We start from the raw sequence: 24,603 nt of genomic DNA on the forward strand, positions 1-24,603 counted from the left end.
TTATATTTGCATTTACACACTTTGTTGTCTTCTGCACTCTGGTTGATCTTTCATTGGTCCTATTATAGCTACTATTCTATAGATTTACCAAGTATGCCCACTGGAAAATTAAACTTAGGGTTATACATGGTGACATATATGCACTTTTGATAATAACATTTACTTTCAACTTATATAAAGTTCAAAATACATTTATTATCAAAGTATGTATCAGTTATACAACCTCGAGATTCCTCTGTTTACAGGCAGCAACAAAACAAGAAACCTGAAAGAACCATTAAAAAACAGACTAACACCCAATGCGCAGAGTGAAAGACAAACACAAATCATGTCAGGAATTGTGCAAGTAGCAGCATTCGGAACTAAAGTGAGTCCATAGACACGAAGCCCAGAGCAGGCCACAGCCTCAGCCTCAGTTCGTCACACGGCAGAACGAATCGTCACGGAGCTCGCAGGCACGAAGCCCAGAGCAGCTGGAGTAGCACACAAGCTCGGCCCCAATGCAGCAGAGAGTGAAGTAAACGTCCCGGAGCAGCGAGCAGAACCAGCTCGACCCTCGTCTCCAGTCCCCACACCGTGTTTTCAATCCATCCAGCCTGGTATTTAAATGGTCCAGGCACCAGGCCATCCCTTGCAAGAGGAGCCGGGCCCTATCACACCAACACACTCTGGGCCTGGACCCTGCACCAAGTTAAAACCCGTATCTGACCTTTACAAATCGGCCCGGTGCTTAGAATGATCCAACCTTGTGCGTGGTTTTGGTGGATGGGCTCTGAAACTTCTCTACTTCATATGTCCTGACTCCGTCTCAACCTCACTCCAACCACTTCTCAAACTTGCCTTGATCTCTCTCCGACCTTGCCTCGCACCCACGTGTCTCGGCCATCGGGTCAGCCTCGCCTTCACTCACCTCTTCATTGTTTGCGATGATCATTTGTCATCACTTTCCACAGAAAAGGTGTTATTAATGAAGTATTTAATTGTATTTCTTGCTTTATGAACCACCAGTAAAGCCGCCGCCCATCTTCAGTAGTGGCACCTTAAAGCAGAAGGTGTCTAACGTGTTAATAAAGACACACATCTATTACAAAATTACAAATCTGTTTTTTATTATTTCGATAACTGTATTTCAATATAATCAGTTCCTTTTGTAATCCGATGTATTTTATTTTATATATTTAAATACATGATTCGGAGAAGGGGTCCATAGGCTTCACCGGATTGACAAAGGTTAGGAACTCCTGCACTGCCACCCTTACAGAGTGACACAGACTCAGGGATTACCAGATTTTAGAAAGGAATATCCATTTGAAGAAAGAAATTGAGGTTTTTGTCAGTTTGATTACAGAAGGCACTGTGTTGATGGTTGTGAATTAGCCTGGTGTTGAGGATCAAGAGAGCGACAGGACGGGTGCAGGATCCCACAGGAACCGGGTGGTGACCAAGGTCACACCACTAGTTTACTAGTATAACGAACAGACATCCACTGACTGATGCTGGTCCTGGACAGGCTCGCTGGTAAATCCATTGCCAAATCCGACAGCCTCCTCCAGCTCTGGCGTTCCGTCACACATCGGACACAGGTGGTTACGGACGGGTGACGAACGCATCCACACGATCAGGTTCCAGCGCTCCCCCGAGGAGATGGGCTGCGCCCCGTGACGGTGTTGACCCCGATGGAGCACGCCGTGGCCCACTCTGTGCTCGATTTCTACATACTCGTTCTGACTCACCCGAACCTGAAACCACACACAGACAGGGCGCCAGTTACTACCAACACAGAGCCGGGTGCTGACAGTCCTAGTCCTTGCACTCACAGTTGCATGAGATTTCAAAACCCCACCATACTGAGTCTGTTTTCGGTGAAGTTGAAGACGATGTTAGCGAAGTGTAGGGAGCAAGTTTCAGAGCATCTTCGTTCTGTTTGCCACAAGACAGCTACTCATTTCATTCAACTTCCCATTCCCATTCTGATATGTCTGCCATGGCTCCTCTATTGCCACAATGTGGCCAAACTCAGGTTGGAGGAGCAACACCTATTATTCTGTATGGGTAGTCTCCAATCTGATGGCATGAATGTCAATTTCTCTAACTTCCAGTAACCATCCCTCCCCACCCTGTTTCCCCCTTATCTATTTTTTCATTCCCCATTCGGGTTCCCTTCTCACCCCTCCTCTTCTCCTCACCTGCCTATCACCTCCCTCTGATTCCCCTCCTCTTTCCCCTTCTCCCATGGTCCACTCTCCTCCCCTATCAGATTCCTCCTTCTTCTGCCCTTTACCATTTCCACCAATCACCTCTGAGCTTCTTACCTCCCTCTCCCACCCACCCACCTTCCTCCTCACCTGGTCTCACCTATCACCATTTTGCATTACTCCCCCCCCCCCCCCACCACCTGGCTTCTTCCTTTTCCGGCCTAATAAAGGGTCTCGAATGTTTATTCATTTCAATAGCTACTGCCTGACTAAAAGTAAACTTATTATCAAAATACTCTATGTATATGTTACCGTAAGCTATCTTGAGATACATTTTCTCACAGTCTAACAGAGAGTGATCGTCTTAGTCACTTTTCTTGTGATCACAAGACCCTGTTGGACACTGTCAATGTGGAATGCTGCAAGTCCGATTCACTGATTTACTGGCGGTCAGCCGGGGAGCTCTATGGCCTCGGCCACAGTGAGGACCAGACCTCAAGCCACGGTGTCACCTGGCCACCCAGGGGACGGGTGTCGGAGTTGGTGTGTTCTGTCCATGCTGGAGTCAGTGCTGCCCTCCAGTGTTCGCCCAGCAGAAGACAAGCTGCATTGTGTTCGACTGCAGACTGCTGCAACAGTCAATGACTCAGACCATTTTTTTGGTGGTGACTGTATTTTATTCTCTTTTACATGTGGCTTGAATGCCTTCTCATTGTAAATTGTCCTGTGATTAGGCTAGGATTAAATCAGGGGATTGCTGGGCAGTGTGGCTCGAAGGGCTGGAAGGGCCAATCCTGTGCTGTATCTCAATAAATAAAATATTAAACCTGATTCTGTGACAATAACAAGCCAATTGAAACACCCACGAACCCATTGCCAAAATTTAAATGGCCAGGACTATCTCAGCTACTGGTTAGAGAGGCAGTGATTCAGGAGAAAAGAGGAGAATAATGTGGGAATCATTAGGGTGGAAACACAGGATGGCACAGTAGTGTAGCAATTAGCATGACATTATTACAGTACCACAACCCAGGTTCAACTCCCGCCGCTCTCTGTAAGGAGTTTGTACGTTCTCCCTATGATCATGTGTTACATTTCCTCCCACATTCTGAAGACGTACGGGTTAGTTGATTGATTGGTCACACAGGTGCAATCAGGCGTCATGGGCTGGAATGGCCTGTAACCCAGCTGTTTCTCCAAATAAACAAACTACTTGTGGAACAATAGAAGATGCAAGATATTTTCTACAGTACCTGCCTCATATCTCCAAAGTAGAGGTTTCCTTTATTAAAATCTTTCCCAAGTGACACATTCAATGTGACTTCAGCATTGTCATAGTGGAAACTTAAATCTCGGTCTTCGTTTACAGCATACTTCACTACAAATGCTTTGTGACTGTCCATCGCCTGACCCCCACAGTCTGGGTAAAGAAGTGACGTGATTGGTTGAAGATAATCCTCGCGGAGTGGCGTGATAAACGTCTCATCAAACCCAAGTTCGTTCAAAAGTACCTAGAATGGCAGAGGAGACAAAAGAGTTTTATTCTGCACCGCTTACGTCAGCTTTCGAACAACGAGCAGAGACCTTCAAGGCAAACTGAAGTTATAATCAAAACAAACACCTGCAGATGCTGTAAATCTGAAATAAAAACAGGAAGTGCGCAAAATACGGGAGCACTTTTAGCAGCAGAGGTGGTTCAGAACTCTGACAACTCAGTTCCTGGTCTGGGAAGTGTTACCTCAAAGCAAAGACTGGATCAACTATGGCTAATTCAATGCTGGAACTTTGAGCTCTAAAAGCTTAAGTTTCTAGAGGTTTGCAAGATTATTTTTAGCAAAGGATTATTAAACTATGGGCAGAATATTCCAAGAGGTTTCCAGATTCGAGCACATAAACACAAGAGATCCTACAGATGCTGGAAATCCAGAGTAACATGCACAAAATGCTGGAGGAACTCAGCAGATCGGACAATATCTATGGAAATGAATAAACAGTCAATGTTTTGGACCGAGACCCTTCATCAGGACTGGAAAGGAAGGGGGAAGAAACCAGAATAAGGTGGGGGAAGGGGAAGGAGTACAAGCTGTCAGCTGATAGCTGAAGAACAGGAAATACTAGAAAGATGCAGTAGATCAGGTGACACCTGTAGTGAAACAAATAGTTCAAAGTTCAACATTAATTTATTATCAAAGTACCTACAGTGGATTCCAGTTAATTAGGCCATTGGTTAATCGGGGCAGCCACTTATTTGTAACAACTCTTAAAGAACAAAAACTAGTCAAGAAAATAGATAGATTCCTTTCATTTATTTGGGACACTATGCTGCTTAACTGGGACAGGAAATTGTTGCCGAACCGTTTCTAATTAGTGCCAGTCGCGTGCACTTGTGTGTGTTTCTGTTGGAAAAGCAGTGATTTTTGTCACTGATAGTTGGTGAGAAATAAGTAGTAGGACAAATCAAAATTGTTTTACTCACTGCGGTTTCAAGCATTCAGGCTCAGAGATGCCAGAAATGGCATGGAGTGAAAAAGAAATTATTTCACTACTTCAACAAGTTAAGAACTACGAGGAATTTGAAGGTATCAACAATCATCTTGAATGTTACAATGACAATGAAGATTTGGAAGATGCATTGTGTGAAGGCAGTCCATTATCTGCACTAAGCGTCTGCGCTGACTTTGTTCATTTATAGTCAAAAGAACATAGCAGCGTACACTGGATGAATTCCTCCATCGATAACTATTAGGATCTAATATAGGTTTATGGTATGGTAGTAGTTTTGGTAGTGTCTCAATTTGTTCTGTATTTCATTTAAACACATAATTTGTTACTCAATTAAACTATAGTTTTTTTTAGAATTTATACCTTTTTAACTGTTTCCATGAAACTTTGGGTAATTGGGCAGCCACTTAATTGGAACAAAATGTATCAGTCCTGATGTGTTCCAATTAACCAGATCCACTGTAGATGTCACAATATACAACCATGAGATTCACTTTCTTGCAACATTCACAGTAAATACAAGACACACAATGGAATCAATGAAAAACTGCATGAGAAACACAAATAACTGGTGGGTAAAAATAAAACAATGAACTGTGCAAAAACAGAAAGAAAAAATAAAATAAATATTGAGAACATGAGATGAAGAGTCCTTGAAAGTGAGCCTATAATTAATTTCACATTGATGATTCACTGTCAGAACTGGGAAAATTTAACAAACAGTAAGATGAAAGTTGCAGGAGTGGGTGGGTGTCTGGGTTAGGGTCAGGCCAAGAACAAACAGCTGAGAGAGTGTGAGGGAGACTTGTTAATGACAGATAATCTATCTGGATCTACCTGCCATTGGCTACTGGGAGGCTGATAGGACAACCCTTTCTTATTCCTGACCTCTACCCACAATGCCTCACTGGATGACCTTCTCCAGGATGTTCTTCACTCAGAGGGAGACGACCCTTTATAATTGTCCACCCTGTTGGTTTTTGGAGACCAAGTACTGCTGTCATTTGAAACTAATGTTGATGGACACTTTGTTATTGGAGCCATGGAGGGATATAGGGATGGGGCAGAAATAATAGTAATAATAGAACTTCTAAGGATGTATTTTCATCAATGAAAACAGGAATCAGCACTTTATCCAATCATATACAATTTTGTTAAGAAGTACACACCACTAAACTTAAATGAAAGCACAACCCTGAAAAAAAATGAAGACATTATCACTGAAGAAGAAAATGTTAACCAATGGAAGAGCATGACCCTCCATGGAAGACATCTCCACGATCTCAGCAGACTAGATGTCGACAAGGAAGCGTCAAACACCTGGCTCAGAGTTGGAGACACTTCCCAGATACAGAAGGGTTCCTTGTGGCAATACCGGACCAGGTGGTTAACATAAAAAATGATCAAAAATACATAATAAAAGAACAACAAATTCAAGACAATAAATACAGAAAATGCCCAGAGAAACCAGAAACAATCCAACACATTACAGGAGCCTGTCATAGTTTAAATCAACCTGATACTTACACAGACACAATCAAGTGTCAAACACACCATTCACCAAAATCTTGCTTTAAGATACAAACTCATAAAAGCAACCATACCTTACTATAAATACAAGGCTAATCGAGTTTTAGAGTCAGAGTCCTACAAATTATATTACGACTGATTGAACAATATATAATGAAGGGCAGAGTTTTAAGGTGCTTGGAAATAGGTACAGAGGAGATGTCAGGGCTAAGTTTTTTTTAACGTGGAGAGTGGTGAGTGCGTGGAATGGGCTGCTGGCGACGGTGGGGGAGGAAGAAACAGTGGGGTCTTTTAAGAGACTCCTGGATAGGTACATGGAGCTCAGAAAAATACATGTAACCCAGTCCTCATTGGAGGATCAGAGGTAACCTGAGGTAATTTCTAAAGTAGTACATGCTTGGCACAGCACTGTGGGCCGAAAGGCCTGTATTGTGCTGTAGGTTTTCTATGTTTCTATAATAATATCCAGATATAATGTTACAGGATAAACAAGCAAGAATAACTTAATAGATACAGCCATTCTAAACACATGTAACACACGGAAATCAATAAGTGACAAAGACCAGAAATTTGTTGAATTAATAGAGGAAATTGAAAGACTTTGGAACATGAACAGGGGATACATTGTCCCAACAGCAATATCTGCAACTGGTGTTATCTCAAAAGTCACTACATAATAGCATTAAACAATTAGGCCGACACAGCAATATCTATGTAAATCTCCGGAAAACCATAATACTGAGCACCACTAGAATAGTCTGAAAGTTCCTAACGATTGAGAAATGAGTGTGCTTGGCTTTGTGCACCTTAGGGTTTACCAGCTTGAGTTAAGAGCAAAAAAAAAACTTTATAGAAACATAGAAACATAGAAAATAGGTGCAGGAGTAGGCCATTCGGCCCTTCGAGCCTGCACCGCCATTTATTATGATCATGGCTGATCATCCAACTCAGAACCCAGCCTTCCCTCCATACCCCCTGACCCCTGTAGCCACAAGGGCCATATCTAACTTCCTTTTAAACATAGCCAATGAACTGGCCTCAACAGTTTGCTGTGGCAGAGAATTCCACAGATTCACCACTCTCTGTGTGAAGAAGTTTTTCCTAACCTCGGTCTTAAAAGGCTTCCCCTCTATCCTCAAACTGTGACCCCTCGTTCTAGACCTCCCCAACATCGGGAACAATCTTCCCGCATCTAGCCTGTCCTATCCCTTTAGGATCTTATACGTTTCAATCAGATCCCCCCTCAATCTTCTAAATTCCAACGAGTACAAGCCCAGTTCATCCAGTCTTTCTTCATATGAAAGACCTGCCATCCCAGGAATCAATCTGGTGAACCTTCTTTGTACTCCCTCTATGGCAAAGATGTCTTTCCTCAGATTAGGGGACCAAAACTGCACACAATACTCCAGGTGTGGTCTCACCAAGGCCTTGTACAACTGCAGTAGTACCTCCCTGCTCCTGTACTCGAATCCTCTCGCTATAAATGCCAGCATACCGTTCGCCTTTTTCACCGCCTGCTGTACCTGCATGCCCACTTTCAATGACTGGTGTATAATGACACCCAGGTCTCGTTGCACCTCCCCTTTTCCTAATCGGCCACCATTCAGATAATAATCTGTTTTCCTATTTTTGCCACCAAAGTGGATAACTTCACATTTATCCACATTAAATTGCATCTGCCATGAGTTTGCCCACTCACCCAACCTATCCAAGTCACCCTGCATCCTCTTAGCATCCTCCTCACTGCTAACACTGCCACCCAGCTTCGTGTCATCCGCAAACTTGGAGATGCTGCATTTAATTCCCTCATCCAAGTCATTAATATATATTGTAAACAACTGGGGTCCCAGCACTGAGCCTTGCGGTACCCCACTAGTCACCGCCTGCCATTCTGAAAAGGTCCCGTTTATTCCCACTCTTTGCTTCCTGTCTGCTAACCAATTCTCCACCCACACCAATACCTTACCCCCAATACCGTGTGCTTTAAGTTTGCACACTAATCTCCTGTGTGGGACCTTGTCAAAAGCCTTTTGAAAATCCAAATATACCACATCCACTGGTTCTCCTCTATCCACTCTACTAGTTACATCCTCAAAAAATTCTATGAGATTCATCAGACATGATTTTCCTTTCACAAATCCATGCTGACTTTGTCATTTATTGAGAACTTTTCATACAGACGTAGTTCAAAGTGCTTTACAATGGGATAAAGTGCAAGCATTAATTAAATGTTTATTTTTCCTCTGGACCCTCTCCAGTGCCAGCACATCTTTTCTTTGATAAAGGGTCCAGAGCTGCTCCCGATACTCTGAGTGTGGACTGACAATGCTTTATAAAGCCTCAGCATCACATCTTTGCTTTCTGACTGAACGCAGTAGTAGTGAGAGGCTTATCGCAGCAGACTGACCCGGCCCGTTCCCCGTACGTTACCCCATAGTTATTCATGGTGTTGGGCCGACCCTTCGGCATGTCTGAGCGCTCAAAGTTCTCCAGCTCCTCCATCAGCTGACTGCAGAACTCCACGGTGAACACCGGGAAGGAGTAAACTCTCTTGGCTACAAGGAGAATTAAAATGGAACAATCATCCACCAATTCATACGGTCACAGAGTGTACAGCACACAAATGGCCCTTCGACCCACATCATCCATTCTAACCTCTTTACCATCTGCATCAACCCCCTTGTGCACATGAGGTCCAGTTCCTCCCTTGATTTAGCCACTCGGCATTATAACTGGTTGCATCACCGTCCAGGATGGGGGGTGGCCATTGCACAGGGCCAGAAAACTCAGCCACCTCCATCATGGGCACTAGACTCCCCAGCATCAAGGACACCTTCAAAAGGCGATGCCTCAAAAAAAGGCAGCGTCCGTCATTAAGGAGCCTCACCATCCAGGCCATGCCCTCTCCTCATTGCTACCATCAGGGAGGAGCTACAGGAGCCTGAAGACACACACTCAGTGATTCAGGAACAGCTTCTTCCCCTCTGCCATCAGATTTCTCAATGGACAATGAACCCATGAACACTACCTCACTATTTTTACCCTCTTGTTGCACAACTTATTTAATTTTATTTTTATTAGGGTACTGTGCAAAAGTCTTGGATACATCTACATATCTCAGGTGCCAAAGAATTCTGTGTAGTACTGGAGTGGAGAGCGAGTTTGGAAATCTGGTGGGAGCAAAGGATGCTGGGAATGGCGAGGGTGGAGCACCATGGGAAAAGTGCGGGACAGGTGGCAGAGAAGGGGTGCCAGGGGCAGGGCAGATAGCAGGGGTGCAGACACACCCAGCCCTGAGTCACCAGGCAAGGTCATTTGATTCCAAACAATTGGTTTACTGATCATCACAGAATGTCTCTCTGGGGCTTCCTGTTCCCCCTCCTCTCCCTTTCCCTTTTCCCAACCATAATTCCTCTCTCCCTGCCCCCTTCCCACTCTCAGTCCACAATAGAGACCCGTATCAGAATCAGCTTTATCATCACTCACATATGTCATAAAATTTGTTTTTGTGGCAGAAGTACAGTGCAATGCATAAAATTACTACAGGACTGTGCAAAAGTCTGGGGCACCCCAGCTATATGTATATGTGACTAAGACATTTACACATCACTGTATGTATACTTCTTATTGTAATGCATAGTATTTCTAAAAATTATGTATTGCATTGTACTGCTGCAACAAAACAACAAATTTCATGACATGTGCCAGTGATATTAAACCTGATTCTGATTTGCTATTTAAATGCCTGTATTTGACTGCACCACCTCCTCGGACAGGTATCTTCTGGATATGAAGCACTCCTCTCTGTGTAATAAACTTTCCCCTAAAATCCCTTTTATACCTTATCCCACTCAGCTCGAACCTTTGCCATTTTCTTTCAATACCACGGGAAGTAAGAGTGCTTCTGACCGTCTATCCTGCCCTTGCCTCTTTGTCACTACTTCTTTAAAGTTGTCAGAGCCAGGAGGGGGGTGGGTGTTAGACAAGCTCCAAACACCTATTAAATACTCCCAATGGTCTCTGACAACCAAGTCCAGCTCCTGGTCTTCACGAGTGGCTTAGCTACTACACCCATTGAAACAGTTTCTACTGAGGGGAAAAGGAGCAAAGCAGGGTTACTGGCACCTTAAAACCAGTCACTTTGGGCAGATGGGGCTGATCAGTCGTGGTTGTTAGCTCATCTAGAAGGAAAACTCTGATCTCAAATCTCACTGCCTTGCGGGTACAGTATACCCACTTATGGAGAAGGCTTTGGGAGTAAACTCCGAGGGGAAATATGGAGGTGGAGTCCAAAGGCAGTCCTATGTTGACTGCCAAATCCTGTGATACCATTGGTGCCAAACCATATCGTCCTCTACTGTTCCTTCGGATTTATCGGCTGTATGGAAAGGGGGTGCTTGCAATGTGGGCAACAACTTGCTCTCCAAATCGTACTGGCCAGGCTTGTGTATCGACTGAACCCAGACAGCTCAGATGCAACATCCACTGTCGACCTCACCCATCTGAGGGCATCAAATCAGGTCACCTCTCAGCCTCCATGGCTCCAGAGAGAACTGGTTCACCCTGTCCAATCTGTCCCAGTAAGTAAAGCCCTCGGATCCAGGCAGTATCCTAGTGAATCTCTGTCTCCTGCAGAACAACCACATCCCTTCTCTACTGGGGCCAACAGAAAAGCACATAATATCCCAGGGTTTTCTAAACAGTGTTTGTAAGGCAGGTTGCAAAACTACACTCTGACTTTTAGATTCTATGTTCTGACCTAAGAAGCAAGAGTGCCTTCTTCACCACCCTATAAAGTCAGAGAAATGCACAGTACAGAACAGGCCATTTGGCCCATCTAGTCCATGCCGAATTATTTAAACTGCCTACTCCCATCAACCTGCATCGGGATCACAGCCCTCCATACCCCTACCATCTATGTACCTATCCAAACTTCTCTTAAATGTTGAAATCGAGCTTACATACACCACTTACACAGGCAGCTCATTCCACACTCTCACCACCCTGAGTGAAGAAGATTCTCCTCATGTACCCCTAAAACTTTTCACCTTTCACCCTTAACCTAAGACCTCTAGTTGTAGTTCCACATAACCTCAGTGGAAAAAGTCTGCTTACTTTTACCCTATCTATATCCCTCATAATTTTGTATACCTCTATCAAATCTTCTATGTTCCAAGGAATAAAGTTCTAACCTTTTCAATCTTTCCTTATAACTCAGGTCCTCCAGACCTGGCAACATCCTTGTAAATTTCCTCTGTACTCTTTCAACCTTACTTACATCTTTCCAGTTGGTAGGTGATCAACACTGTACACAATACTCCAAATTAGACCTCACCAACGTCTTATACAATTTCAATATAACATCCCATCTCCTGTACTCAATACTTTGATTTATGAAGGCCAACGTGCCAAAAGCTTTCTCTATGACCCCCTATCAACCTGCGCAGCCACTTTCAATGAAGTAAGGACCTGTATTCCCAGATCCTTTTGTTCTACCACATTCCTCAGTGCCCTACCATTCACTGTGCTTCCTCTTTCAGAGAACTATGAACTCAAAACCCCAAGGTCCTTCTGATTATTAACATCTTATCATTTACTGCACCCAACCCCTACTTGACTTCCCAAAATGCAGCACCTCACATTTCTCTGGATTAAATTTGATCTGCCACCACATCACCCAACTTTCCTCCTTGCCTTCCATGGCCCACTCTCCTCTCCAATCAGATTCTTCCTTCTTCAGCCCTTTACATCTTCCACCTATCGCCTCCCAGCTTCTTACTTTATTCCCCCTCCCCGACATCTGGTCTCACCTGCCACCAGGTACTCCTCCCCCTCCCCCACCCCTCCAGCTTTTTATTCCGGCTTCTGCTCTTCCTTTCCAGTCCTGATGAAGGGTCTCGGCCTGAACTCAATTGTTTACTCCCCCCCATAACAGAATACCTTCTTCACCACCCCGTCTATCTGTGAAATCAGTTTCAGGGAACCATACACTTGTACATATCGGTCTCTCTGTTCTGCTACACCCCCTCCCTCTCTCCACCCCCACCCCCCACCAGACATCGTTCTACCAGTCCTGCTGTGATCATTCTAACACTCCAACCTGATGGCATGAATATTGATTTCTCCAGAACCATGAACTCAAAACCCCAAAGTATCTCGTCTCACCTCACACTTGTTTGGATTAAATCCGATCTGCCACTACTTCACCCAACTTTCTTTGCTGCCTTTCATCCATGGCCCACCCTCCCCTCCTATCAGATTCCTTCTTCTTCAGGTAAACCCCCCCCCTCTTCTATTCCCACTCTGGCACTTACCTTTTCTCCTTCCCTTTCTCCTATGGTCCCCACTCCTCTCCTATCAGATTCCTTCCTCTCCAGCCACTTACCTTTCCCACCCACCTGGCTTCACCTATCACCTTTCTCCTTTCCCTCACCCCATTTTTGTAGTCTTGCTTCCTTCTCTTTCCTTTCCTTTCCTTTCCAGTCCTGAAGAAGGATTTTGGTTCAAAATGTCAACTGCTGCCTGACCTGCTGAGTACTTCCAGCAATTTGTGTGTATTGCCCTGGATTTCCAGCATCTGCAGAATCTCGTGTTTCCAACTGGTCTGAATCTCACTGTAGCTTTGAACAAACTTCCTCACCATCACAACACCAACTTCTGGGTCACCTGTAAACTTACTAATTGTGCCTCCTACGTTGATGTCTGAGTCACTAATAATAATCACGAACAAGGGTCACAGCACTGATCCCTGTGGTACGACACTGGTCACAGACCCCTGACTCACCTTGGATCCCTGCAAAGAGGGATCCTCAAGGAATTGCATGGACTGGAGGACCATCAACGGCAGTAGCGTACCTGCCTTCAAGGACATGGACCAGAAAGGTGCTGGGAGAAAGGCCAGTAACAAGGTAAAATATTCCACCCACCCTGCTCACGGACTGTTTGTCCCACTCCTATTAGGAAGGAGGCTGCGTAGCATCCACGCCAGGACCACCAGACTCAAAAACAGTTACCTTCCCCAGGCAGTAAGGCTGATCAACACCTCCACCCACTAACCCACCCCTCCACACCCTCAACCGCCACTACTTTATAATTTCCTGTCAGAGTCACCTTATGTACAGACACTCCTGTGCCTAGCATCACTTTATGGAAATACAATCAATGTATATAAGCAACCTTATGTATTTATATTTATTGTGGTTTTTTTATTATTGTGTTCTTTATCTTACTGTGTCTTTTGGACTCACATTAGATTGGAGTAACAATTATTTCATTCTCCTTTACCCCTGTGTACTGGAAATTACATTAAACAGTCTTAACTAGTGATAGGGAGATGTTGGTTGCCAGAGGAGGTTGTGATATCAAATACAGGGTATTACATTGAAGCAGCATTTAGACAGACATTTAAATAGGCAAACGTCATATGAGCAAATAGGATGGACAAAAAGTGCAGCATGGAGATGATGGGCTGAATGGTCTATGACCACACTGTACAATTCCATGCCCCTAGTGTTACCATAACACAAGATATTTTCCAACACTTACAGATATCAGACCAGCGACACTGCCCAGCTAACACTGAGTCTGCGTTGTTTACGCCATTCCCCCTGAACCTGATCTTGCTAGACTACTCGTAGTCTGCACCCACTCACACTCAGCTAGGTGGAAAGGAAGGTGGATGGGGGGGGGGGCGCGGAATATGATGGCAGAAACTGGGAGGTGATAGATGGAAGAGGTAAAGGGGCTGGAGAAGACGGAATCTGATAGTAGAGGAAAGTGGACCATACGAGAAAGGGAAGGAGGTAGACACCAGGGGAGATGATAGGTAGGTGAGGAGAAGAGATGAGAGGGGAACCAGAATGGGGAAAGAGGGAAGAGGGAGGGCAGAGTAATTATCTGGTTAGAGAAATCAATGTTCATGCCATCAGGTTGGAAGCTACTCAGACAGAGTATGAGGTATTGCTCCTTCAACCTGACAGAGGCCACAGGAGGCCATGGACCAACATGCCAGAATAGGATGTACAATAAATCCTGACCTATGAAGTTCTGATCGAAGTTGGAACTTTACAAGCACTGGCGCGACCACACTTGGAGTACTGTGTGCAGTTCCGGTCACTACATTACGGGAGGGATGGAGAGAATGCAGAGAGATTCAACAAGATGTTTTTCGGGGTGGGAGGGTTTCAGTTGCAGGAAAAAGACAAAATCAGTCTCCACAATATTGTGTGCTGTCTGGTCCAATGTAGTGCAGGTGACTGACCCTCAGAACAAGCACTGGGCTTGCATTTCCTCTTGCAAGAAGGCCAAGGGGTGATGTGATGGAGGATTGTAGGAGAGACTTAGACATGGTTGATAGCTGGGAGTTTTCCCTCTGCTAGAGGTACCAAAACCAAGAGTTATGAGGAGGATCTGACGGGTTTGAGTGTTTTGGGAGCATTTTGGTTCCATTTATCTATGAAACGAAGTGTTGACATTGGGGTCAGTCCATAGGAGGCTCATGAGAATGATTCTGGGACGGTTAGAGTTTGGGAAATGTTTGATGGCTCTGGGCTTCTCACTGGAATTCAGAAGAATAGGGGGAGGATCTCATTGAAACCTATTGAAAGTTGAAAGGCCTTGATAGAATGGATGTGAAGAGGATGCTTCCTATGGTGGGGGAGTCTAGGACCAGAGGGCACAGCCTCAGAATAAAGGGACGTCCATTTCGAACGGAGATGGGGAGGAATTTCTTTAGCTATAAGGTTGTGAATCTGTGGAATTCATTGCCACAGACGGCTGTGGAGGCCAAGTCATTGAATATATTTAAAACAGAAGTTGATAGGTTCTTGATTAGTCAGGGCATCAGAGGTAATGGGGAGAAGGCAAGAGAATGGGGTTGAGGAGGATAATAAATCAGCCATGATGGAATGGTGGAGCAGAGTCGATGAGCCACATAGACCAATTCTGCTCCAATGTCTTATGGGCTGGTTTATTTTTGCACTGCAGGTGATGTTGGAATCAGATACGGTCACTATGGTTTAAAAGCATTTAGAGAGACATTTCAATAGGTAGAGATGGTGCTCATGGAGGCAAGTGGGATTAGCGTATGGGCAAATGGATCAGCACAGACATGGTGGGATGGACGGCCACTTTCCCTGCTCTATGACTCTGTCATTCCCAGTATAAAGCACCATTTCATTGCTTTCCCTCGATCAGAGATTTTCAAGGCGTGCCTGGTAGTTCCTGGATTCGGTCCAACAGCCCTTCGAAATCCGCATCCTTACTTCTGGAATAAGCGACAATTTCACGGAATTCCGGAGCGAGGAAGCTGTCCTTGAAAAGACAAAGCAACATCCTGTTTATACTGCCCCAAATATAAAAGATTCCCTTTCTGTACAGCAGAAATCTAGTGGCCACAAGTCACCAGATTTAAAGCTGGGCTACTGCTTGCTGAGGTAAGCACGGTACTGCACAGTAGTAAAACAGTTAGCGTAATGTGTTCTTGCACCAGCCACCCAGGTTCAATTCCCACTGCTGTCTGTAAGGAGTTTCTGTGTTCTCCTGTGACTGTGTGGGTTTCCTTCGGGTGCAACGCACACAAAGTACCGGAGGAACTCAGCAGGTCAGGCAGCATCTATGGAAATGAAGAAACAATTGATGTTTTGGGCCGAGACCCTTCATCAGCACTGGTGAAGGGTCTGGCGGTTTGGCAGTCCTGATGAAGTGTCTCGGAGATGCTGCCTGACCAGTTGTTCTTTCAGCATTTTGTGCGATGCTCTGTTTGTAATTTGTTCTTCCAGGTGCTCAGGTTTCCTCCTACAGTTCAAAGATGTACAGATTAGTAGATTAATAGGTCAAGTGGGTGTAAGTGGGTGGTGCAGCCCAATGGGCCGGTAGGGCCTGTTACTGCTGTACTTCTAAATACAATTGCCCAAATCTGATGTGCCATGTTGTATGATGTGGGCAATCATGCTCTTTGACCATGATTGTCCTTGGCAAATGTTTCTACAGAAGTGATTTCCCATTGCCTTCTTCTGGGCAGTGTCTTTCCAAGACGGGTGACCCCAGCCATTATCAATACTCTTCAGAGATTGTCTGCCTGGTGTCAGTGGTCACATGACCAGGACTTGTGATCTGCACCAGCTGCTCAAACGACCGTCACCACCTGCTCCCATGGTCACCTGACCCTGATCCGGGGGGGGGGGGGGGGGTTCCTAAGCAGGTGCTACACCTTGCCACCTTGCACAAGGGTGACCTGATGGCTAGTGGAGGGAAGGAGTGACTTACATCTCCTTTGGTCGAGATATAAGATGTTTGAAATTACAAGATGCACCGACAAGGTGGATGGTAACAGCAGGTTCCCCAGGGTAGGGGAGTCCAAAACTAGGGGGCCTAGATTTAGGGTGAGAGGCATTGGTTTGGTCTGTTACTTGTAGTTTTCTGATTGTTAATCTCTTTGCGGCTTAGCAATTAATACAAACACAAGAAACCCTGCAAATGCTGGAAATCCAAAGCAACTCACACAGAATGCTGGAGAAACTCAGCAGGCCAGGCATTGTCGATGGAAAAAAAGAGAAAACCGTCAACATTTCGGGCTGAGACCTTTCTTCAGGACTTAATTGCTAATTAATAGTCTGCTTGTATTTTATATAACTACTGTTTAGTATGTTTCCCAGTGGTCACAGTATGTATATGCAGTTGTTCAGTGTGTCCCCTAGTGGTCACAGTGTGTATATGCAGTTGTTCAGTGTGTCCCCTAGTGGTTACATATGTATGTGCAATTGTTCAGCGTGTCCAATCTGGAACCTGGGCCGACATTTACGTGCCGAGCAGCACCTAATTAATTAACACACATACAAGTTGCTGGTGAACGCAGCAGGCCAGGCAGCATCTCTAGGAAGAGGTACAGTCGACGTTTCGGGCCGAGACCCTTCGTCAGGACTAACTGAAGGAACAACTAGTAAGAGATTTGAAAGTGGGAGGGAGAGGGGGAGATCCAAAATGATAGAAGACAGGAGGGGGAGGGATGGAGTCAACAGCTGGACAGGTGATTGGCAAAAGGGATATGAGAGGATCATGGGACAGGAGGCCCAGGGAGAAAGACAAGAGGGGGGAAACCCAGAGGATGGGCAAGGGGTATAGTCAGAGGTACAGAGGGAGAAAAAGGAGAGAGAGAGAAAGAATGTGTGTATAAAAATAAATAACAGATAGGGTACGAGGGGGAGGTGGGGCATTAGCGGAAGTTTGAGAAGTCAATGTTCACGCACTACTTCTCTGCCACCTGTCCCACAACCCTCCCACGGCGCTCAACCCTCATCACTCCCAACATCCTTTCCTCCTGCCAGATTTACAAACTTGCTCTCTGCTCCAAGTTGACAAACGCTGTACTGTGCAAAGGTTCTAGGCACCTTAGCTAAATACAGTGCCTATAAAAAGTCTTCACCCCACTTGTAAGTTTTCATATTTTATTGTTTAACAACATTGAATCGCAGTGGATTTAATTTGGCTTTTATTGACACTGAGCAACAGAAAAAGACTCTTTCAGGTCAAAGTGAAAATAGATCTCTACAAAGTTATCTATATTACTTACAAACATAAAAAACAAAACAATTGATTGTGTAAGTATTCGCTCCATTTAATATGACACAGCAAATCATTACTGGTGCAGCCAATTAGTTTTAGATGTCACGTAATTAATTAAATGGAGATCACTGTGTGCAGTCAAGGCGTTTCAATTGATTGTAGTAAAAATACACCTGTATCTGGAAGGTCCAATTGCTGGTGAGTCAATATCCTGGCAAAAACTACACTATGAAGACAACAGAACACTCCAAGCAACTCCGTGAAAAGGCTATTGAAAAGCATAAGTCAGGAGATGGATACAAGAAAATTTCCAAGGCACTGAGTAACTCTTGGAGCACAGTTAAATCAATCATCACAAAATGGAAAGAATATGGCAGTTGTAAATCTGCCTAGAGCGGGCTGTCCTCAAAAACTGAGTGACCATGCAAGAAGGGGACTAGTGAGGGAGACCACCAAGAGACCTATGACAACTCTGGAGGAGTTACAAGCTTCAGCGGCTGAGATGGGAGAGACTGCACATACAACAACTGTTGCCCGGGTGCTTCACCAGTCACAGCTTTATGGGAGACTGAGAAAGGGAAAGCCACTGTTTAAAAAAAACTCACATGAAATCTCAGAGTTTGCCAGAAGGCCTGTGGGAGACTCTGAAGTCAGCTGGAAGAGGGTTCTATTGCCTAATGAAACCAAACTTGAGCTTTTTGGCCATCAGACTAAATGCTACGTTTGGCATAAGCCAAACACTGCACATCACCAAAAACACACCATCCCTACTGTGGGGCATGGTGGTGGCTGCATCATGCTGTGGGGATGCTTCACCGCAGCAGGCCCTGGAAGGCTTGTGAAGGTAGGGGATAAAATGAATGCAGCGAAAAGCAGGGAATTCCTGGAGGAAAATCTGACGCAGTCTGCAAGAGAAATGCGACTTGGGAGAAGATTTGTTTTCTAGAAAGACAATGATCCCAAGCATAAAGCCAAAGCTAGACAGGAATGGCTTAAAAACAACAAAGTTGTCCTGGAGTGGCCAAGTCAGAGTCCAGTCCTCAATCTAATTGAGAATTTGAGGCTGGACTTGAAAAGGACTGTTCACTCATGATCCTCATGCAATCTAACAGAGCTGAGCAGTTTTGTAAAGAAGAATGGGGAAAAATTGCAGTGTCCAGACATGCAAAGTTGATTGAGACCTATCCATAGAGACTCAAATCTGTAATTACTGCCAAAGGTGCATTTATTAAACACTGACTTGAAGAGGGTGAATACTTATGCAATTATTTTGTGTTTTATATTTGTAATTAATTTAGATCACTTTGTAGAGAGCTGTTTTCACTTTGACACGAGTCTTTTTCTGTTGATCAGCGCCAAAAAAAGCCAAATAAATCCACTGTGATTCAATGTTGTGAAACAATAAAGCATGAAAACATGAAAACCTCTGGGGGGGGTGGTGTATACACTTCATAGGCACTGTATACGTGCCTACTAAGACTTCTGTACATCTGCAGGGACTCCGACACTGAAGCCCTCAGTTTGAGAACCACAGAGTGTGTCTGGTATTCTCGTGCGTTATTATGTGTTCTGTGTAATGAGCCGATCTTTAAATATGCGCTAGGTGTGCTGTGGTTTGACAATGCTGGGTATACCTGTAAAACATAGACAGCAGGAGTCAGTGGTTTATAATGTGCCGAAATGATTGCCGCTCTCTCCAAACTGGCCTGGGTCAGCTGCCTCCTCCTCTGAACTTCCTGATCAATCTGAGGGGGCAAGGAAAAGCAATTATTAAAATACTTTTCTCAGAATTCCCCCCTTAAAGGCCTCGCACAACAGACGTAGTCACACAGAGCAAGATCCCACAAAGAACAAAGATAAGTTCACAAGACGACCACTAGTGAGGAAGGCCGGTCAGAACATCATAATCTAGAAAAGATACCGCAGAGTGGCACAGGTGCGTATCAGTTAGCATAATTTACAGCGCCAATGACGAAAGATTGGGGCTCAATTTCCACTGCTCTGTAAGGAGTTTGTACTTTCTCCCTGCAGCTGTGTGGGTTTCCACCCACATTACAGAAACACACGTGTTAGGGAGAGTAAACACTGATTTATACTTGTGTGTACTAGCCTACGCACGTGGGCTACGCTGTTGTGAGCATTTATACTTGTGTGTTGGTGTGTCTGCGTCGCTCTGCAATTCACCACCGAAACGTTAGTTGGCGGTGGGGTTTCTATGCACTGTGTTGAGTTTCTTCATGTTGAAACTCAACACGAAGAAACTCAAACTTCAAACAATGGCGACTGAAACTGAAGGAGGGTGAATTTTCTGTGTTTGTCCGGCCACTGAGAGACATGGATGAGGAAATGCATTTCAAATATTTTCGGATGTCAGCAGGTAGATTTGGCGATTTGGTTCATCGTCTCCAACCATTTATTTCGCATCAGTGTACACACAGTATACTCAGAGACTGGCAGTCACCATTCGAGTTTTAGCTTCAGGTGGAAGTCAGCAGGCTGTAGCAGCTAGCTACAAACTGGCATCAAGCACAGGGTCCTCCATAATTTCAGAGGTCTGTAAAGCTTTATGGAAAGCATTGCAGCCAGAGTTCCTTCCCTGCCCTTCAGTCGCCCAATGGGAAGCTATTGCAGCGTAGGAGGAAATGCGATGCTGCCAAGCGGACCAATCACAGTTGTTGCGGTCTGCGATGCCGCAATGCGTAGTTACATTTTGGGAGAGGTGCGCATTAGGCTACAGCGTAGGGTTCGTGGCTACGCCATACCTACAACATACATTTGACGCACAAGTATAAATCAGCCTTAAGTCGTGGACATGCCATGTTGTCACCAGAAGTGTGACAACACTTGCGGGCTGTCCCCAGCACATCCTCAGTGTGTTGGCCATTGATGCAAGTGATACACTTCACTGTACATTTCCATGCACATGTGGCAAATAAAGCTGATCTTTAAAAGTCTTTCTCTGAGTCTTGAAAGATGATAGAGCACCGATGTAAGGAAAGATAGCAGCATGAACAGAAGATTGGCCGATGGCAGAAGGCAAAGGAAACTCTTCTGGTTGGTTGCCAGTGACTAATGGTTTTCCTTAGAGGTCAGTATTGGGGTTACTACTTTTCCTTTTATATGTTAATGACTTGGATGACAAAATTGTGCCATTGCTAATTTGCTAATCGTAAACTGCTTGGAAGCCAAGTTTGCAGCAATACAAAGATAGATGGAGCAGCAGGTAGTGTTGAGGAAGCAGGGAGTCTGCAGAAAGACTTGGATAGATTAAGGGGGTGGGCAAAGAAGTGGCAAATCGAATACATTGTAGAGATGTGTATGATCATGCACTTTGGGAGAAGGAATACTGTACAAGCATTATTAGACTATTTTCTAAACAGGAAGCAAATTCAGAAATTGAAAGTTCAAGAGGGTCTGTGCAGGATTCCCTAAATTTTAACTTGTAGGTTGAGTCGGTGGTGAGGAAGGCAAATGCAAAGTCGGCATTCATTTCAAGAGGACTAGAATATCAAAGAAAGGATGCTCTGTGACACTTACTCTGCTCTGGGCTGCACTGAGGCTGCGGCTATGGCCTGGGCTTCGTGTCTGAGGACCCACTTTTATTCTAAATGCTATTTGCTTACTTTTATTGTTTGCACAATTTGGTTTTTTTCCTTCTCTCTTTGCACATTGGGTGTTTATCAGTCTTTTTTCTTAAAAAGAGTTCTTTTGGGTTTCTTTGTTTTGTGGCTGCCTGTAAGGAGACGAACGTCAAGGTTGTATAGTGTATATATACTTTGATAACAAATGTACTTTGAACTTTGATAAGGCATCGCAGTATTGTGAGCAGCTTTGGGCCCCTTATCTAAGGAAAGATGTGCTGGCACTGGTGAGCGTCCAGAGGAGGTTCACAAGAATGATACCGGGAATGACAGTCTTACATTTTGAGGAATGTTTGATAACTCTGGACCTGAACTCACTGAAGTTTAGAAGAAGGGGGGAGGGGTGTGATCTCATCGAAACCTATCAAAGGCCTAAACAGAGTGGCTCTGGAGAGGATGCATCCTATAGTTGGGGAGTCCAGGACTAGAGGGCACAGCTTCAGAATAGAGAGACATCCATTTAGAACAGAGACAAGAAGAAATGTCTTTGGACTGAGGGAGATGAAATTTGTGGAATAGTTAAGGCAGAGATTGATAGATTCTTGATTAGTCAGGGCAACAATGGTTATGAGGAGAAGGCAGGTGAATAGAGCTGGCAGAGAAACTAAATCAGTTATGATGGAATGGAGATGTCGACTTCATGGACCAAGTGGGCTAATTCTGTTTTTACGTCAAATGGTCTTAACACAAAGATTCTGCGGGTGCTGGAAAGCAGCACACATAAAATGCTGGGGGAACTCACAAGTCAAGCAACATCTATGAAGGGGACTAAAGAGTCAACCTTTCTGGCTAGGCCCTTCATCAGGACTGGAAAGGAGGGAGGCAACTTTGTTCCCACATCCCACCCCTCCCAGAGTGTGCCCTCCCTCAGTACCAGCCTCCCACAGTGAGACTCTCCCTCAATACTACCTTTCCCACAGTGTGACTCTCCCTCAGTACTGCCTGTTAACGTTCAAGCAACAAAGATAAGATTTTCTTTCATTTTAACAACTTTAATATCTCCATTCACGTGTAGTACACAAAGCTGGCATTTTCTAACCACCGATACCCCCCAACCTCACGCGTATGCCCATAACAGGGAAAGTGAACAGCCCAACTAAATGCTTACATAACCCAAATGAACAGAACTCAACAACCTCCCATCCTTCTTAATGTGTGAGTGTGTATAAATATATCTATTAGTTTAGATGTATTACTTTAACTCCAGTTGTTAGGCTTAATAAATTTCCAAGATATCATCACTTAATGTCTTCATAATTCTACAAAATAAAAAACATCTATATGGGAAATAATTCTACCACTTGAATGCCACTAGGATATGGGAATCAGTTCTAACCCTTGGTGTTCTTAATGCCTTCACTTAGCTAATGCCCCTCCTTTGTAAGACAGTCAGCTAGTTGTTCCTTTGTAGCTGACAATAGCACGCGATGAATTTTCTGTGCCTGGATGAGTTCCTCAATGCTGCTTAACTCTGGACGACGGCTCTTCTCTGCAACTGACTTGGTGGATTTGATTACATCAACTGGAGAGTAGTTGTCTGTGACACAAGTTATTCTTTGGACCACCATGGACAAACTCAGAATAGAGTGTGGCCAGATAAACAGCAATATCTTCAGACACTGCAAGGGCTTCTCCTGCCAGCGTACTCTGTACAACTCTTCCGATCCTTTTTGATTGCCAACAGAGAGGTGAAAATCTTCCCTCTTCTCCCATCAATACAATAAAGTGCCCTCCTTGAGTACCTCCATCAGAGATTTCCACGTGACGCATCACCGAAGACAATAAGCCTCAGTGAGCTTTCTTTTCCAAGCTGTTGAAACTCCAAGACTACTTTTTCAGACTGAATTCTGCACACCATCTTGTTTGCCATTTTTTGTGCTGGATGCCAAGCTGCAGGCATCAAACATATTGTCAGGTCTGCTCTGTCTTGCCACCCATAGAATCTGACTCATCTTTGACCTGAGTTGCTCAGCTACAGCTGCACTGAGGGGTGCATCCCAATTGCAAGCACTTTGACTGAAGATTCCTGAAGTAGCTTTCTTGGTGCAGTTGTACTGTTCTGTCAACAGTAAGGACGTCTATTCCTACATGGCAGAATCCACCATGTTCATCTCGGCTAATCTGAAAGGCTGACTTTAGCTGAGAGATAACTGTTGTGGCAAACTTTTGTGAGCCTCCCCATACGAGGTCATCTACATGACAGACAAGTACTCCAATCATATGACGTCCTGAATCTTGCCAGTAAAAAATAGGCAGATCCACTTGTGACATCAAGCTTCGGCAGAGAGGCACACGGGAGGTGAGGAGAGACATGAGGAACATCACTGGCTTCAATCAGCCTAGTTGTAGAGCCTCAGAATGCAGCCGTGAATGGGCTAATGAGTTAAACCAATTCTTCAAGATATTTGACAATTGTCCTCAGCACACCAGTCCAGGTGCCAAGCAACCCAATGCTTCCTCAGCACCAGGGCCCTACCCTCCTCCCCCCTCCAGTTCAACACGGATGAACAACACAGGCTATCACAGTCCATATCTCTGCACCTACCATCCACACCTCCACATACCAAATGCTATCGTCCCAATCTTTACCTCCCTCAGCCCACTTTCCACCAACTCCCCAGTTATCATGGACTCACTTTCACTACTGAGCAGGAGAGAGGAGCTCTGGGGAAACCCAGACACGGCAAAGTTTTGGGACTGGATGGTGTGAACCCCAGGGTCCTGAAGGAGTGCGCTGAGCAGCTGTGTGGAATTCTCCAGCGCATTTTCAATCTGAGTCTCGGCCTGGAAAGGGTCTCAACTGTATGGAAAATATCCCGTGCGGTCTCAGTACCCAAGAAGGGCCAACTGAAAGTCTTGAATGACTACTGTCCAGTGGCCCTGACCTCACACATCATGAAGACCCTAGAGAGGCTCGTCCTGGCTCACCTCAGACCCCAGTCAGATCAGCCCTCAATCCCCTGCAGTTTGCCTACCAGGAGTACACTGGAGTTGACGATGCTGTCATCTACCTGCTGAACGGAGCCTGCTCCCATTTGGATAAGAAGGGCTGCACTGTGAGGATCATGTTTTTTTAATTTCTCAAGGAAGTATTTCTTCAATACCACACAGCTCTCATTGCTGGGGGGGGGAAAGCTCCACTCGATGCAGGTTGGCACTTCCATTGTATCCGG

At 44.9% G+C, this 24,603-nt stretch overlaps 1 protein-coding gene across 1 annotated transcript in view; it reads right to left on the reverse strand.

Annotated features, from left to right (window-relative positions):
• Positions 1–1,075: 1,075 nt before the first annotated feature.
• The window catches only part of ogfod2 (2-oxoglutarate and iron-dependent oxygenase domain containing 2), a 36,103-nt gene continuing 12,575 nt past the window's right edge, over positions 1,076–24,603 (reverse strand). Inside the window, exons 3-7 of the mRNA XM_063074036.1 lie at positions 19,424–19,534; positions 15,440–15,539; positions 8,658–8,782; positions 3,449–3,706; positions 1,076–1,739 (exon numbers count right to left, since the gene is read on the reverse strand). Coding sequence (XP_062930106.1) covers positions 1,464–1,739; positions 3,449–3,706; positions 8,658–8,782; positions 15,440–15,539; positions 19,424–19,534 — 870 coding nt within the window. The 3' untranslated portion in view covers positions 1,076–1,463. The remainder of the gene's footprint in view (positions 1,740–3,448; positions 3,707–8,657; positions 8,783–15,439; positions 15,540–19,423; positions 19,535–24,603) is intronic.

The sequence above is a fragment of the Mobula hypostoma genome, chromosome 21 (assembly GCF_963921235.1).
Source record: "Mobula hypostoma chromosome 21, sMobHyp1.1, whole genome shotgun sequence".
In the NCBI taxonomy this organism is placed as follows: domain Eukaryota; kingdom Metazoa; phylum Chordata; class Chondrichthyes; order Myliobatiformes; family Myliobatidae; genus Mobula; species Mobula hypostoma.